The 17,426-nt window shown below is 38.4% G+C and overlaps 1 protein-coding gene across 3 annotated transcripts in view; it reads right to left on the reverse strand.

Moving 5' to 3' along the window:
* Positions 1–17,426, reverse strand: part of rock1 (Rho-associated, coiled-coil containing protein kinase 1) — a 214,406-nt gene that overhangs the window by 9,179 nt on the left and 187,801 nt on the right. Inside the window, exons 28-32 of one of the 3 annotated variants that reach the window (XM_048529565.2) lie at positions 12,770–12,840; positions 9,993–10,081; positions 8,439–8,517; positions 7,637–7,730; positions 5,597–5,690 (exon numbers count right to left, since the gene is read on the reverse strand). In XM_048529565.2, coding sequence (XP_048385522.1) covers positions 7,683–7,730; positions 8,439–8,517; positions 9,993–10,081; positions 12,770–12,840 — 287 coding nt within the window. In that variant the 3' untranslated portion in view covers positions 5,597–5,690; positions 7,637–7,682. Of the gene's footprint in view, positions 1–5,428; positions 5,691–7,636; positions 7,731–8,438; positions 8,518–9,992; positions 10,082–12,769; positions 12,841–17,023; positions 17,134–17,426 lie in introns of those variants that run through there. The other 2 variants (XM_048529564.2, XM_059646086.1) reach the window with 2 other exon arrangements.

A 17,426-nucleotide genomic window follows, 5' to 3' on the forward strand; every position in this document is an offset into this window, starting at 1 on the left:
TGATTTAACAATCGCCCAAGGAATGCCTCATCTCTATTTGCTATATTACTACAGGAGAGGTATAGGTCATAGCTCATACCTTACAAATTTGTGTGACGACATCTGAATATATCAATGTTCTACCATCCAGAATTATTTTAAACTGTGCTCTATTAGCTTTCGCTCATCAATAAACATTAGAAAACACCAACATGACAAGTATTTACTATTCCTTCTGAGTCATGGAGATGAAATATTAGTTGTGAAAAATAACTATCAAAACTAGCTAGTTTGAATATTACCAAGACAGTTTTGTTCCTAAACATTTCAATTTTATTTAAACATTTAGAAGCCAAAATATTACATTATTTTCCAATGGTAGATGAATTCTCATCCAAAATAAAACAGGTACTGGAGCAAGCAAAACATGGGATGCAAAATAAACTTCTGTTGGCCCTACACAAGGCAGCTACTACAAAGCTCAGAGGTAGTAAGAAATGGATAGAGATACTCTCTTTGTGAAATGACCCTTCAATGTCATTGCCATTATAAGGCAGAAGCAACATTTGAGGACATAAAAACAAAAAAAATTAATTTAAACCTTTCATATCTGCAAGTGCAATATTGACCATATCTTTCTCAACTCAATTTTAGTTATTTGTAATGTCTTGCAGAAAGAAATTTAAAAAGAGAAATTCCAATTGCGAAATCTGTATAACAACACAGCTTCATAAAAATTATGTCAGACATTCCAGTTAGATTCTGTTGCGAGCACTGAAGGCTGGTGTGTTGGAAATTAACATGTTGGGGGAGAGGAGGTGGCAGCATGTCACATTGGTGAGAACACAGGCTGTGTGCCCAGTATGAATTATACTGCAGACAACAAACTAACTGCCATTATTGTCTCAACTGAAGTGCTCAAAAAAATCTCATCTCTAGCCAGATTAATCATTCAGAAAAAAAGTGAGTCTGTTCTTCAACAAAGCCTGATTTTATATCAAAGAAATCATTAGCTTAATACAAAATTTACTGGAAAATACAGTAATTTGTTTTAAAACAATTGTTTCGTCTTCACATGTACAATATGGCATTTTGCAATGTCTTTCTAATTGTGTAATTCACCTGTTTGTAAATAAATTAAAACTGTTATTCTTAGCTTGAGTATATTGGCCAGTGTGATATTTGAAAATAGACAGGAAATCACGGTGGGCAGTTCATGAGACGTTGAATTTTACTGCAGAGTATCTTCAGCCAGAGAGTGGTGGGCTTGTGGAATTCATTGCCACAGAGTGCATTGGAGGTCGGGACGTTGGATGCCTTCAAGGCAGAGATTGACAAATTCTTGATCTCAGAAGGAATCAAGGGCTACGGGGAGAGTGCAGGGAAGTGGTGTTGAAATGCCCATCAGCCATGATTTAAATGGCGGAGTGGACTTGATGGGCCGAATGGCCTTACTTCCACTCCTATGTCTTATGATATTCAATTGCATGGTCACTATGTGTCCACATATGGAAGCGTAAGTGGTTATGTTAATCAACTAGTAATTTGGAAGCCTGGGTTAATGATCTCGAATCACAAGGTTCAAATACTGCAATGACAGCTGGGAAATTTAAATTTAGCCGATTAGACAATCTGGAATAAAAAGTAATGGTGACCATGAAACTACCAGATTGTCATAAAACGTAGCTGAAGGAAATCTGCCATTCATACCCTATCTGGCATGTACATGATTACAGACCTACAGCAGTGACCTGTTTTCTTAATTTTACAGTTGTGAGTAGGTATTTTAGAGACTAAATGCATTGAGCTAGGCACTAGTTGTGATAAAGACTCATCCAGCCGAGGAGATCCTATAAAATCCTCCGCACGAACATCGGGAACTGTATCAAAATTGGAAAAGATGTTCTCCAGACTAGACAAACTGTTTAACATAGTTGAAAGTTTACTTCTTATGAGTAGGACTATGTCCCAGACTCTTCCATCACCATACCTGAGTTACATTCTGTCCCACCAGACACAGTGATGGTCAGGGAGGGATTGGTCCTGGGTGTTGTCAATTCTGATTCTGGAATACAATGGTGTCTAAGATGCAAGGAAATCTTCTGCTGATTACCACCTACTAAAGTGCCAGATTATGGATCAGCACAGTTTCTTCTTGAAGAAACATTGACCATAACAGGGCTTGGAATATACACAATGTGGGGTATTGCATTATCCATCACAACAAGTGGCTTGGCAGCATCACAGCTGACTGACTTTGAAAGTCACAGCAGTCATAAAGGATAAAGCTACATGACCCCATTCTCACCAGTCTAGTTCTCTCAGATGCATTTGTGATAGAGTTGGTCGGAACAATCATAGCAAGAGTCCATGAATAAACTAAATACCGTCTTTCTGTTGAAGTCCACCTATAATGGTTGTACAGTATTACTGCTATGCCAAATGGAATAGATTCTGAATCGATTTAAAGCTGAATATGTGATACTGTGGGTTATCTGCAGTGCCAAACTCGACTATGATTTGTACCCTGGCATAGCATATTCCTCATTCTACCATTACCAACCACCCTGCTCAATGAGAGATCAATGCATTGAAGTTACAAAACATTGGACTAAATGCATGCGAAACAGAAGTTCTGTCTGTAGTCATACTGCAAAGTGGGTCCACAACCAATGGATCCGATCATAGCTATGTAGTGCTGTTTCATCTATTTGCGAAACGTGATGGACAGTTCAACAACTAATGCTATGAGGAGGCTCCATAAACATTAACATCCTCAATGATGAGAAAAGTTGCCATGCAAAAGACATGGCTGAAGTGTTTACAATCATTTTCAGCTGGAAATGTTAGAAGGTGTTGAAGCTCGTGAACTACCCCTCCCATTCCTTAGATGACATGTCCATCCTGGACCTCCTGCAGTGCCACAATGATGCCACCCGAAGGTTTCAGGAACAGCAACTCATATTCTGCTTGGGAACCCTGCAGCCCAATGGTATCAATGTGGATTTCACAAGCTTCAAAATCTCCCCTCCCCCTACTGCATACCAAAACCAGCCCAGCTCGTCCCCGCCTCCTTAACCCTGTTCTTCCTCTCATCTATCCCCTCCTCCCACTTCAAGCCGCACCTCCATTCCCTTCCTACTAACCTCATCCCACCCCCTGGACCTGTCCATCCTCCCCGGACTGACCTATCCCCTCCCTACCTCCACTCACCTCTACTAGCTCCATCCCCACCCCTTTAACTTGTCTGTCTCCTCTTCACCAATCTGCACCTCTATCCATCTTCGATCCACCTCCCCCCTTCCCTATTTATTTCAGAACACCCTCCGTCCCCAACTTTTCTGATAAAGGGTCTAGGCCAGAAACATCAGCTTTTGTGCTCCTAAGATGCTGCTTGGCCTGCTGTGTTCATCCAGCTCCACACACTGTTATCTCAAATTCTCCAGCATCTGTAATTCCCATTATCTCTAAACTTGCTAATGTTCAGTTTGGCTTGGACCTCAAAATAGCCTTGAACAAAAATATGGAAATAAATGTGTTGAATGCCAAAAATGAATTGACAGTGATTACCTTTGATATTAAGACAGTTTTTGAATGAGTGTGACATCAAGGTTTTTTTTAGTGTCTTCTTCTGATCTCCCAAAGCTTTTCAACCATGCATAAGACAGAAGTATAATTGATGTCACTAGGAATCGGGGGCTGAAAACTCTCCACTGACCAGAAAAGCATCCAGCATAATGGAGGATGGCTGTGGCTTTTGAATACTCTTAATTTCAATCCAAGGACATCATTGTGAGAGTTACTCAAATCACAGACCTTCGCAAAATCACCTTCACATGCTTTATCAATGATATTGCCTCTGTCCTAAGGTCAGAAGTGGGGACGGCCAAATGAAATCAATTGGTATGTTCAATTCCATTTGTCTCCTCAGATAATGAAGTAATTCATGCCTTCATACAACAAGATCTGGCCAGAATTCAGGCTTGGGCTGAATAGTGGCAAGTGACATAGTGGCCAAATTCATTACCAAGAAAAGTGAATCCAACCATCTCTATATAACATTCACCAGTATTACCACTGTCACTTCCCTCACAGAAATAGGGGCAGCATAGTGGCAAGCACTGCCGCCTCACACTGCCAGGGACCCAGGTTCAATTCCAGCCTCGGGAGACTGTCTATGTGAAGTTTGCAAATTCTCCCACTGTCTGCATGAGTTTACTCCGGGTGCTGTGGTTTCCTCCACAGTCCAAAGATGTGCAGGTTAGGTGAATTAGTCATGCTAAATTACCCATAGTATCCAGTTAGGTAAATTAGCAAAGGGAAATACAGGGTTAGAGGGATTGGGTAGGGGAGTGAATCTGGCGGAATGCTATTTGGAGAGTTGGTGTGGAATGGCCTGTTTCCATACTTGCAAGATTCAAAGAAATATCCTGGGAAGGTCAGAAGAACACCATTGACCAGAAACTTAACTGTTTGAATGTTATGGTTAGAAAGGTTGTTCATGTTTGGGTGTGTTCTTTTTTGAAAAGAGTGTCCTCCCGATTTCCCAAAGCTTTTCAACCATCCACAAGACAGGTGTATAAGTGAATACTTTTCACTCACTGAGGTTACTGATTCAGGAGTTTAATACACATCCATTACCTTAAACATTCATTGTATACATTAATGATGTGCTATAACTACAATAGGTACCATCCACAAGATGCAACATGGTGACTTACCAAGCTTCTTCAACAGCATTCCCTAAACCCACAAGCTTCACCACTGAAAAGAACTAGGAGGTAGGCACATGGAAACATGTCCACTCCAAGATAAAGACCATCCTGACTTGGAACTATGCTCCTGATGACTAGAGAGTTCAAACTTAGGGTCACTGTCTAACAATGTGAGGTGGGCCATTTCAGGCTGAGGAGAAAGAGAAATTTCTTTACTTAGATATTGGTGAACCTGTGGTTCTCTGCCACAGCACGTGGTTGAGGCCAATACATCGAATGTTTTAAATAAGAAATTAGATACAGTTCTTATGATAAAGGGATAAAATGGTATAGAGAGAAAGCAGGAACAGGGTACTGAGTTGGATGATCAGCCATGATCATATCGAATGATGGAACAGGCTCAAAGGGCTGACTGGCCTCTACCTACTTATATTTTCGAAGTTTTCATTGTCTTTCCTTCATCACTACTGGATCAAAAACCCTGGAATGCACACCTAATAGCACTTTAGGGGGATCTAGATTACACAAACTGTAGCTGTTCATGTGGAACATCATCAATTTTAAATGATAATTAGGGATGGGCAATAAATGCTGGAATTAATAGGGAAACCAACATTCCATGACTGATCTTATTAAAAATCTGTTTTAGCAGGTCCTGACTTTTGTTGTAAACATGAAGAATGCTGGCTAGAGTTAGCACAGTTTTAGTTTTGATCATGTACAATATTAAATACCTTTGCATGGCATAATCACATCCTCCTTTTTATCCAAATGATCCTTATGGCACTTAACATGGCATCGCCTACATTCCAGTGCAGCTGGTGGTTTGAAGACATGCCATAGAGGCTTTGCACAAGCTTCACAATTAGTAGGAAAATGGTAGAGCGTAGGAATGAATTCATGACCTTTATGAGATATAAAGTCAGGTTTTTCAACTGACTGCACAGCTTCTACTTCTACATCTTTCCGACATTCACCCTCATTGGCATATAATATCTGAAAGGTAACATATTTCACAGAATTATTTATACATAAAAACACACAATAACTTAAATGAATGGTTCAAATCACAAAATTAAATGCCTCAAAACTGGCTATATAACTGTCAAAAGCAGAAGCATTCTGCAATATTAGAGACACAAGATGAATCAAACCACATACCTGGAATCACTCTGCCCAACATCTGTAACTGTGGGGAACATGAACAAAACTGCAAATGGATATTCAAGTTTTTCTTTTCCACATTAGGGCTATTCTGTAGTATTATATCGTAGGACAGTATGGGGTTATGCTTAATGCCATCCAGACCATGTGCTCTCAGATGGGCCAGAGATGATGCACATAACAAAGCTCTTCTGCCCCTCACCCCATCTTGTCCCACTTAGAGCTCTCAGTATCTTCTCCCTTGCTCTTAAAGGGGTCTTTCACGTTAGCTGATCTTCTTTCCTCACTTTCTGCCCAACAACTGATTCAATACACTTACTCATTCTCTGCAAGACTGGACTTTATTTTCTCCAACAGACTGGTCTTTGTCTCCCTTTGCCTTGGAACTAGAATCTCTTCCACTGCCCTTACTCAGTTGGGTAAACCAAGAAGCTATCTCTGAATGAGGTACAATGCTATGTTGAGAGCTGCAGATCCACATGATCCCATGACTCATTGTGTACACTACCACAGGGAATCCACTGCGTTTAAAACAAAAACCTATTTAGATTTTGGTCATGTTTACTCCCATTTATCACTGTGTCCCCATTCTTCAATAAACATCTATTGCTGTTTTTGCCTATTTTCCATATCGTTGTGCTGCTGAACAACTTACAAGTGTAGATGTAATTGCTGGGCTACTAATCACATTACTCATTCCGAAATAATCTTGGGTTAGCGGCCAGTAAACAACTTTCATATACTCTTAAACCTTTTCAGCAATGAAGTATTTGAAATTTGAGAGTTAGTTTTCCCTTCCAGATCTGCTTTCCCTTTTGTATTGATTTTAATCAACCTAGCAGCTTTACCTTCTCTTTGGAATAATTATCTCTTTGAGTAACCTCTTTTTCTTTTGGAAACCTATCAAGCTGTGTTTTCTGTTCTCCTTAGCAGCTCCCTCAGGCATCTTTATTTTCTTTCTCCTTTACCTTTTTATTTGTAATTAACCAGAACTTAATATAGAAAGCAGCTTCCTTACTCTAAGATGTTAAAGGTACGGCCTGACTTTGTTCCTCTTCAAGCTTGTAGTTTTCTTTATCAGCAGCAACTGACTTCATCATAAGGCCATTAGACGTAGGAGCAGAATTAGGGCACTCAGGCCATTGAGACTGCTTCACCACTCAAAATCACATTTGTTCTGATAACCCTCAATTCCACTTTCCTGCCTTTTTTTCTACTACATTTAGATGGAATTGAATGGAAATGACAAGCCATGATTATTATAATCAAGTGAAATAAAATGATCTATTTCAACACACCGCTGGATGGATTTTATCGTCTGTGAACTTTACATCATCAAAACTCTAAGGCCCAGGTCATCATACAGTTGTTTCAAATCCCTCCATGGCCTTGCCCCTCCTTATCTCTATAATCTCTTCAAGCCTGACAAACCTGAGAGATATCTGGTCTAATTCTGACCTCTTGAGCATTTTAATTCATAACTGTTTCCCATTAAAGGCTGTGACCTTCGTTGCTTTGGGTCAGAGCCCTGGAATTCCTTCCCTCTGGCTCCCCTCCTCTCTACTTTGCCTCTTCTAAGAACCTTCTTAAAACATACCTGTTTGTCCATGCTTTTGGTTAACTGACCTAATATCACACTATATGGATCATATATGTACTTTGTTTCTCAATATTCCTTTTTGAGTTAGCTTGAGATCTTTGATTAAAATAAAAGTGCGACTTAAATATGAACTGTTGTCACTGTTGATAATTGAGATCTTCTACTACTACATCCTGACCTATCCATTAATGCCTCTGATCCAGAGGACTGATTCATATGCAGATTTATTTTATGCTTTTCCATTGAAGTATTTTGGACCTCGGCATATCTTGCTGGTTGCGTGGCAGTTATAGAGGGGACGGGGAAGGAGAAGGAGAAAGGGGAGAGGACGGGGAAAGGGAAGGTGGGGAGAGAGGTGGAAAAGGAGGGGAGGGAGGCGGAAAAGGAGGCAGAAAAGGAGGGGAGGGAGGCGGAAAAGAAAGGGAGGGAGGCGGAAAAGAAGGGGAGGGAGGCGGAAAAGAAAGAGTGGAGAGAGAGAGAGAGAGAGAGAGAGAGAGAGAGAAAGAGAAATGGTTAATGTGCAGTAGTGTCTGTCTGAACCAGGTACAGTCAACAAATGCAATTTGATATGGTGGTTACATCCTGAGAAAGGGAAATGGGATAAATCCAACTAACCTCTCCTGAACTCAGTCTGTTTATATCAACTGAGTTTAACAACCATTCATTTCCACCTGCTTCACTACAGGACTTCTTAACAAGGCACCATTACAGTGCAACGTTGTAAAAAGCTTGGATAGTAACTTGCTGATGTTTGGCCTTTAATTGCTCAGTTACTGTTGTTGCAGGTTGTTGTTCAATTTATAGTTTAATGGTGAGTTCTGTTAACCTCTCTGCTACAGAATTTCTGGCCCAATATATTTTCACTGTACATGAACAAACTCTTTTCTTTACAATTATAACATCCCTTCATTTCTTAGAGTACAGAGAATAATAAAAACCAAAAATCATTTAATGGAAACTAGCTGAGCTCAATAACCCACCTGGAATATTCGAGGAATTTCACCAGTTTCTGCCCTGTATACATCACCTTGTGTTACAGGACGAACATGGAATAATTTGCTGGAACATGAAGACAATTATTTAGAGATACAAGTGATATTCTTAGATTTGATTACATACATGCTTGTTAATAGGTTATTCAAGATAAAATGAACGTAAGCATTTTTTAACATTTATTGTTGGATATGCAACCTTTTCATAATTTTACTTATTTATAAAATTACTTGGAGTTAAAAATTCTCTAGAAAGAAAACCAATCAAAATTCTTACTCTTGGGAACTAGAAACTAATTGCTGAAGACGATAGGCTGTTACTATATATTGAAAAACTGTGGAACATACTTCTAATCTGTTGATTATCATTGAATCCAACAAAAAAAGTTGCAACAACTTATGATTCAGATTGAAATTCCTAATGGGTCATGATTATACTGTCTGGTGAGAAAGTACAAGTCCCTTGTCATGCCTTCACTTCATCAGTTGGTGTTTAGGAAGGGAAATCTGTCTTTGCGGTTCTCAGCAAATTTATCATGTAAATAGAGCAGCATCTTGTTTAATCTCATTTATGTGATAGACATTGGTTACTCTGACAGTGTTTTCCAATAGAAAACATGTGGAACAATTTGGCACGATTGGCATTAGATTTCACTACAGCCAACCTAAAATGTAAGTTTCATAGTTTGGCTTTGTTTTCCAGTGCAATACATTAAAGCTGGACTCTTCAGCAGTTGATACTGAAAAAATTAGCAGAGTCCAAGTCAGGATGATGCATGATTTGGAGGGAGATTGCTGGTGGTGGCATCCCCAGGCATTTGCTGCCCACATTCTTAAATCTGGTAGAGCTCACAAGTCTGAAAGTATCTGTTGAAAGAGCCTTGGCAAGTTCCTGCAGTGCATCTTGTGAATGATGTTCCACTGCATCTGTGGGCCAGTGATGAAGACAGTGAATCGAGTCTAAAGGTGTGTGTTGTTTTAGCCTAGATGGTGTCAAGTTTTGTGAATGTTACTCAAGCTGCATTCATCCAAGCATTCTGGTTTGTGTTTGGCAGATGGACAGGCTTTGTCAAGAGAAGAACTTTTTTGTGACCTGTGCTTGCACCGAGAGCATTAAATCATTGGTGCAGGGTCTAAAGAGCATTTGTGAACTAGATGGCTTTTTACAACAATCCTCAAGTTTTATGGTCGTAATTACAAAGGTGTACTAAATCTAACTGAATTTAGATTACATCTGCTACCACATTAAGATTTGAACTCATGTCTCCACAGCATTAGGTCAGACCCCTGCATTACTTGTCAAGTAACATTTCCTCTTTGCTGCCATTCCCATTATGTGAAACAAGAAAAGTACCCCTACTAGAATTTGTTTCAAGCAGTGTCCACCCCTCCACCTCCCAGTCAGACATTATGCCTCCAATCAGTATCCTCCAATTTCTAATTCAAACAAGTTTCTCATCCAATTACGTGTTACACTTTGCATCCCCTATTTGTTATGTCTTTTGTCTGCAACATCCTCAGTATTAAAAAGGTTGTACTTACTCGATATCCAGTACCATGGATGGATTTGATTGCTCTTTATTCAATTCATCATTGTAAAATAGTATCTTTCTGCTGCTGACCACGACATACTTTGATAAAAGAAAAGTTTGGCATTACAATGAACATTGTGAACAACATTTTATAAAGATATACAAAAGATTTTTTAAAAAATTTCTATTCGTTAGCAAAAATCCAAGAAAAAAGAGTCACCACCCTGGTCAGCACAATCCGACCGTCCAAACTGAAGTTTTCTTATGTACATGATCAATGTTATAAACAAAATCTTTGAGGTCTGATTATCAAGATGAGCTGTGTTTGCTGGCAAAACTTTGAATTGAATGGGACAAATGTGAGCTTGGACACACAAACAGGTAAACCAGAATGTCTAAATGGTGTAAAACCAGGAATTACAGAGAGACAAGAAATTTGGGAATTTAAGTTCACAATGGAACAGAAAGCTGCCACGTTATTCTTTTAAACTGTCCTGTCATTCAATGTCAGGTGGCTTAATTTCACTCTTTAGCCCCATTGCCTTTATTTAGCAGAACAGTTAATTTTAAAATTCCTTCATGGGATGTGGGTATACTAGCAAGGCCTACTTTTCTTGCCCATCTCCAATTGCCTTTGAGCTGAGTGGTTACTTCAGAGGGCAGTTAAGAATCAACTAGATTTTGGATAAACCAGAAAAAGCTGGCAGATCTCCTTCTCTAAAGGACTGTAAACCAGATGTGTATTTATGATAGTCAACAGATTTGACATTAGACCAGCTTTTAACTGCAGATTTTATTGAATGCAAATTTTGCCATTTGTCAAGATGGAATTTGAACCTATGTCCCCAGAACATTATCCTGGCCCTCTGCATTACAAGTCCAGTGACAATATCATCATAACATGGCTTCTCTTGTAGAAATCAGTTCCAAACTTCTGCAACGTCTCAAATAGAAAATTTTCATGGCTTCACTTCTGAAAGAGCCTGGTTCTAATGTTTCAACAAGGTCCTCTCATCTTAGACTTCCAAATCAGCCGAAATAATTTCTCTCTGTTACCCTTTTGATTCCCTTAATATCTGAAAAACTTCGAGAAAGTCACTTAATCTTCAGGGAATACAACCCTAGCTTGGGTGATCTGTCCTTGTAATTTAATCTATGGAGTTCAGGGATAATATATCATTAAAAACTATTGGTAGGTACAAAAATAAATTGAAAAAACTAATACAGTTTGGTCTTATTTTGAGGAAGCTGGAAATGTAAAAGTGAAAATGATCATTTTGGCTGTATATAGCCTTGCCACACTTCATCTGGGGTATGAAGTTCAAAAATGGACACTACCTTTTTGGAGGATATGTTACTTTTTAGAAACAGACACATAACAGGGTCAATACAATAACTCCTGGAGTATGTCTAGGCTTGTATTCACTTCGACTTAAGAGATTGATCAAGGTTTTTAAACTGATGATAGGAAATTGATAAGGTAGAGACAGAGATACTATTCCCTTGCTTAAGGTATCACAGACAAGAAGACACACTCAAACGTTAGAGCCAGACCATGCAGGAGCAAAATCAGGAAGTAAATTTTCACACAGACAATTGTGCCAGCGGGGAACTCTGCCAAAATGTTTGTGGACATGAGGTCAATTTGAGCCTTCAAGAATAAGATTAATACATTTTGGTTAGATAAGGATATCAAAGCAAGAATTATCAGATAATGGAATGTCCCACCTTGCCACCTGAAAAATTGGCAAGGCACATCCCAGCAGTCCCATTTGAGACTGAACTTCCACCCCTCACACTGCTGTGGGAGGGCCAACTTTGAAAGCATCTCTGCCCAATGGTGAAGGAGGAACTTCTCCCTCTTGCCCAAGGTCAGAGCAGACTGATCTGCTGGGCTTGCATCCTGCCATGAACACCTCTTCTTTACCACTTAAGTGCCTTGACTGTGGCGAGAGCAGGTAACCATCACTGACCTTGCCTGCCACACATAAAATTGCAAAGAGGTCGGAAGCAGCAAGAGACTCTGCCAGTACCGAAAAATGCTCCCAGGACATGGTGCTGAGGAAGAAATATTAAATTAAATTGCAGAGCAGCTAAGAGCCTAAATGAGCAGTGCAGCTGGTCAAGTAGCTGCATGGTCGCATTCTCCTGTTGCGAAGTTGGGAGGAATGTTTGTGGATTGGAAGATAGGATGTTCGAATTTGATGTTTATAACATGATAGTGGGGGCAAGTGTGTGGTCCCTTTAAAAGATGATGTGTTTTTTTCTAGGCTTGGAGATTAAAACAAATATGCAGTGCACAGAGATCTCCTGAATTTAAAACATTGTATCAAAAGACTGTGTGGTTAGCAACTCAGGCAGTGGTTCATTTTGTTATTAAGGCAAGCATCTTGAAAATCAGTCAATTAATTTAAACCAGGCACTTCAAGATTAAAAACCAATTAAATTTAAATCTGATGGTTTTGACAACCCTAGGACCAATTCTATTGTAAAAAAAAATAGATAATCAAGTCTATAAAAGAACAAGTCATTTGAAAATTTGTTTGAGTGCAACTGACATCTAATAGAGTTAACAACCCATCAGCGCTAAAGAAAAAAGAAAATCACTGGCTCTCACAGAACTCTAAACTCTCAGAGTAACTATCATTTCACTTTCTCATGAATATTTGCAGATTTATTACTCTATTTATATTTTGAACCAGATGTTGTTAGTTAGATCTACATTAAAAACATTTTGTCAACAGTGCATTGTACATCTTTGAAATTTAAAAGGAACAAGTTTCGTACCTGTTTTTTCCATCCATATCTTTTGATGTTTGCCCTGTTTGGTATTGATAACCAGCCCTCCATCCTGGTTTCTAATTTCAAAAATAGGTTGAAGTGAATAAATACACTTTAAAAGTAACTCTGCTTGTGAAAACCACATCACCATCTTTGGTCTTGCCATATAGAATTACAGAAATGACACAGATCTCACACTTGGGCTGCCAGTAATATTTCTTTGTTCCCTTCTTAAACTATTAGGATTAAGAGATAAGGTCAAGAGATATCTTAAAAGGTTATTAAAAATTATGAAAGTTGAAGTCTGGGTTCAAAATTCAAACTGTATGCAACAATTTGCTGACGTTACCTTTAAGGCTAAGTGCAGCCTGGTCTGCCAGCAATATTGTCTAATTAACTAGTCATTAACAATACCACCATTTGTGGTGCTGACTGAGCATTAATTGGCTGCCAGTTTTCATTTTTAAGTAATGGGATTTCGGGGTAGTTTCAGGATGGCAACCCATACTAGTGGTATGCCAAAGGGATCAGTGCTGCGGCCACAATTTTAATGACTTATTGAGGAAAGTGAATGCACTACAGCTAAATTTATGGATGACATAAAAATAGATGGGAAGGCAAGTGGTGAGGCTGGTACAATGAGTCTGCAGAGGGAAGGAGACAGATTAAATTGAGTGGGCAGGGAAAATCTCAGCAGGTAGAAAATAATATTGGGTAATGTGAGGTTAAGAACTTTGGCAGGAAGAATAGAGAATGGTCAAGGGCCAACATTCATAATTTCAGAATATTCTGTCACACAGTTAAGACAGAGATGATGAGGATATTTTCTCTCATAGGGTAGTAAATCATAGAACATAGAACATTACAGCACAGCACAGGCCCTTCGGCCCTCGACGTTGTGCTGACCTGTCATACTGATCTGAAGCCCATCTAACCTACACTATTCCATGTACATCCATATGCAAATCCATGGAATTCTTTATTACAGAGAGCTGTTGGAGCTTGTTCATTAAATATATTCAAGGCGGAGACAGGCAGAGTTTTAATCCAAAAGAAAATCAAGGGTTCTGTGGAAATGTCAGGAAAGTGGAGTTAACAATTTAAATCAGCCACGATCTCACTGAATAACAGAGCAGACTCAAAGGGCAGAATGGCCTCTTTTGTTCCAACGTCTTACGGTCTTATTTGAAAAATGAACACACTTCAAAAGTGGCTATTAAGTACTTTGAGATACTGATAAAGAATACATAAATGCAAGTTTTTCGTTTTTCTTTTCCCCTGTTGCGGACGTCCTGACCTCTACCTGTAATGGAATAAGGTAATGCCAAACCTTCTTAATGAATGCATCACCGAATCCAAGTAGCTGGAAGAAATTCTTAAGTTTTTGGTCAGCAGTATTGTGAATGCAGAATACACCACTGGGCAATTTGTATCGCAATAGCCAGTTTAGTGGGTTCAGTTTGTAAAGCTGTTTAATCAGCATGACTGTACCTGCACTCCCACACTGGTTATGTGGATCTTGAAATGTCAGCTCTTGGACACAGAACTGACTGCAAGGGAAGCTTGCTTACATTAGTAATGCTCTTTTTATAGCCTATGCCCAAAGTGGGAAACATTCATGAAAACCTCTTAGCTTTGCCACATAAAGACAAATGAGCCCCAGGATGTGTTATTCTTGGCAGCCAAGGTCAGACCTGTTGACATTTCAGGGCATTCTTTAGTGTTTTCTCGGGGTCTGTGAAAGGAGGCTGTTGATGTAGAATCTTACAGACTGCCTTGATTCCCTGCCATATTTTGGCCTCTTTTTGCCTCTGGATCTTCTTGACAGAGGTTTTGGAAGCGGTCAAGTTTTCTTAACAATGAGGCAAAGAACAACACTTCCAGGCTCATCCACCTTTCGTTTCTTCAAGCAAGTTAATATTCCCTTGATTACTAAAGAGATGAAAGATTATCAAGAATATACAGGAATGTAGACTTAAGTTCAATATCAGGTCAGCTCTGACCTTACTGAATGGCGGAGCAGCCTCCAAGGACAAAGTGACCTACTCTTGTTCCCTGTTCATATATACATTACTATGCAATAATCTCAAAACTGAAGTAAACTACTACAACACAGACATAGCAAAAAAAAATCTGTAGGATATTTGTCATGTAGAACAAACAATGTATAGGCTCCAGTAAGGTCCAGGAAGCACTTGGATACAATGACTTGCAGCCTGGCCTCTATCCAACCAAGTCTATTCCTAATAAAGTAACATCACGCAAGTAGTAAGAACTGTACAGATGTGCAAGACCTCAGTCCTATGTATGCAACGGGATATTTTCTTTTTATTTAACATTATATCACAATTTGAGAATGTGCACTCATTCACAAATTAAGTTACTAAAAAGAACCAACTGTAGCAATTCTTAATATTAAAACCAGTTCTGAAGAAGAGCCATTTCAAACTCAAAATGCTAACTGTTTCTCTCTCCACAGATTCTGCTGAGTTGCCCAGAAATTTGTTTTTATTTCTGATTTCTAGAATTCACAGTACTTCGCTTTACACTCTCAAATTACTTCAAATAAAATCAAAGGTAGACATTATTGCTATAATGAAAACAAGTACATTTCACTTGACCTTTCTTAACATGAATGACAGATTCCAATTTAAGTGCATTTACTGTTCCTGCCCAAAGTAAATTGATCTCAAAGATTTCACTTCATTTGCATAGTTTTCAAACACTGAAGCAAATGTCACCAACTAAACTATTAATATATGTTAAATGCTAACAATCAAGAGTCAATCAATTCCTGTCATTAATGTACTATACGTTGAAAATTAGTTAAAATATTCCTTTACACAATCCACAGTAAATAGAGTGGTAGCTATTATTAAAAAAAGACTGATAGAATATACACAGAGCCTGAAGGACTCTTTAAAACAGGTACTTTGAAATCAGTTGCTTCAAATGTAAATCTTTAGAAACCAAGTTAAAAGATCACGAGGGCAGAATTGGAGAATTGCAAGCTTTTTTGTGTTGTAGAGCGGGATGATTACAACAATAGTAAAGGTGAAGTTATGGAGGGATTTTAAAAATTATGTTTTGGTGGTCCTGAAGCCAACATAGATTCGTGATTACAGGGGAAATGGGTGAGCAGGTGTGAAGATATTGGCAGTTGAGTTTTGGATGAGCTGAAGTTTATGAATTATTAGCAGAACATAAGCAACAGCAGGAATGGAAGTTGACAATCATTGCGGTGGACAGACTATGAGGTCAGGAGCTCAATTCAAGGTCAACTACGATGCTCAGGGCGCAGTAGCTTAATAAAGATAATGGCAGGGTTGACATCAGAACTAGTGGTGAGAGAAGTAACTTTGTGCTGGGTCTAGGATATGATGTCTTCTGTATACCTAATTTTTACTTGGGAAAAAGAAACTTTTGAGCATTGAACAAACAGTCTGATAACAAAGATACTATGGTAGTGAGGTACTGTGCCCTCAGTATATCTGTGCAAAGTGATGGTGTCACCAAGGGACAGCATGTATATGATAAGTAGAAAATCATCATAGTTCAGTTCACGAAAACATCTTATCGAGATGTGAGCAGTCTTTTCTGAACCTTACAATCATATTTTCCTACAAAATATCATGATTTTTTGAATATTTCAAAGTTGTGATAAACATGTTGAAAACTGGAGGCAATTCGCTTGCATAAGATTAAAGCAACAATGATTGTCCACAAAAAAACATGCCAAGCTGCATTCAATACTTCTACAATAATGCTATTAAAATTTGATATTTTAAAAGGTTTAAAAGACAGCATCCTTTGAACAAGATGAACTCTGAAAACTACAGTGGTGGTTCTGCATTACAGCAAAAAATAAGGAAATTATAATGCTACGGGAAATTAGTAAAATTTCCCTACTTTTACTTTATCATGCTCTGTATGTAAATTCGATAAGTATTTTGATCATATATAGTAAAACGTAGAACTTTTTTTAAGTCTGAATGTCAAAGGATTAATGCATTACTTTAGACTTATTTAGTCATTAGTCCTTTCTGAACTTCATAAGCATTTCTTAGTCTTGAATGGTCATTTGAAAATGATGGTAAATGGGAATACTAATGACTGTTTCTTGTTGTATCTGTGTGTGTTCTAAATAAATGTTAAAACCTTCTTTTGATTAACTGTGTAGTTCATCAATCAACTCTATGGATGGACAAAAAGGAATGCTGTTCCTTAAACATCACAGCAACTTAATTAGGTACAAATAGAGTCAGATATCAAATGTCAGCCAGCATGCAGAAAGTGCAAATAGAACGAAGCTTTCAATTTACTCACTGGAAAAAGATAGATAAGACATGTGTTGCAAGAGGAACACCCAACTAGGCACAAAGAATAAAAAGGCATTTCCATAAAAAGAAACTAGAACATTATTTTCTGTCAGAGTTTTAATAAAAATAACCCTTAAAGAAATGGATTTTTAATGTACAAACGAGTAATGTGAGCAAATCAGTACCTGAGTATGACAATGTCAGTACAAATTGTGCATTTAAAATCAAGTATCAGTAACAATAAGAATACTTGTCAGCAGAAAAGCAAAACTGGAACAGTATCATAGAGATGATTACAGATGCAACAATTTTAATTCTTCTTTCATATTTTTTACACAACCATG

The sequence above is a fragment of the Stegostoma tigrinum genome, chromosome 5 (assembly GCF_030684315.1).
Source record: "Stegostoma tigrinum isolate sSteTig4 chromosome 5, sSteTig4.hap1, whole genome shotgun sequence".
Lineage (NCBI taxonomy): Eukaryota > Metazoa > Chordata > Chondrichthyes > Orectolobiformes > Stegostomatidae > Stegostoma > Stegostoma tigrinum.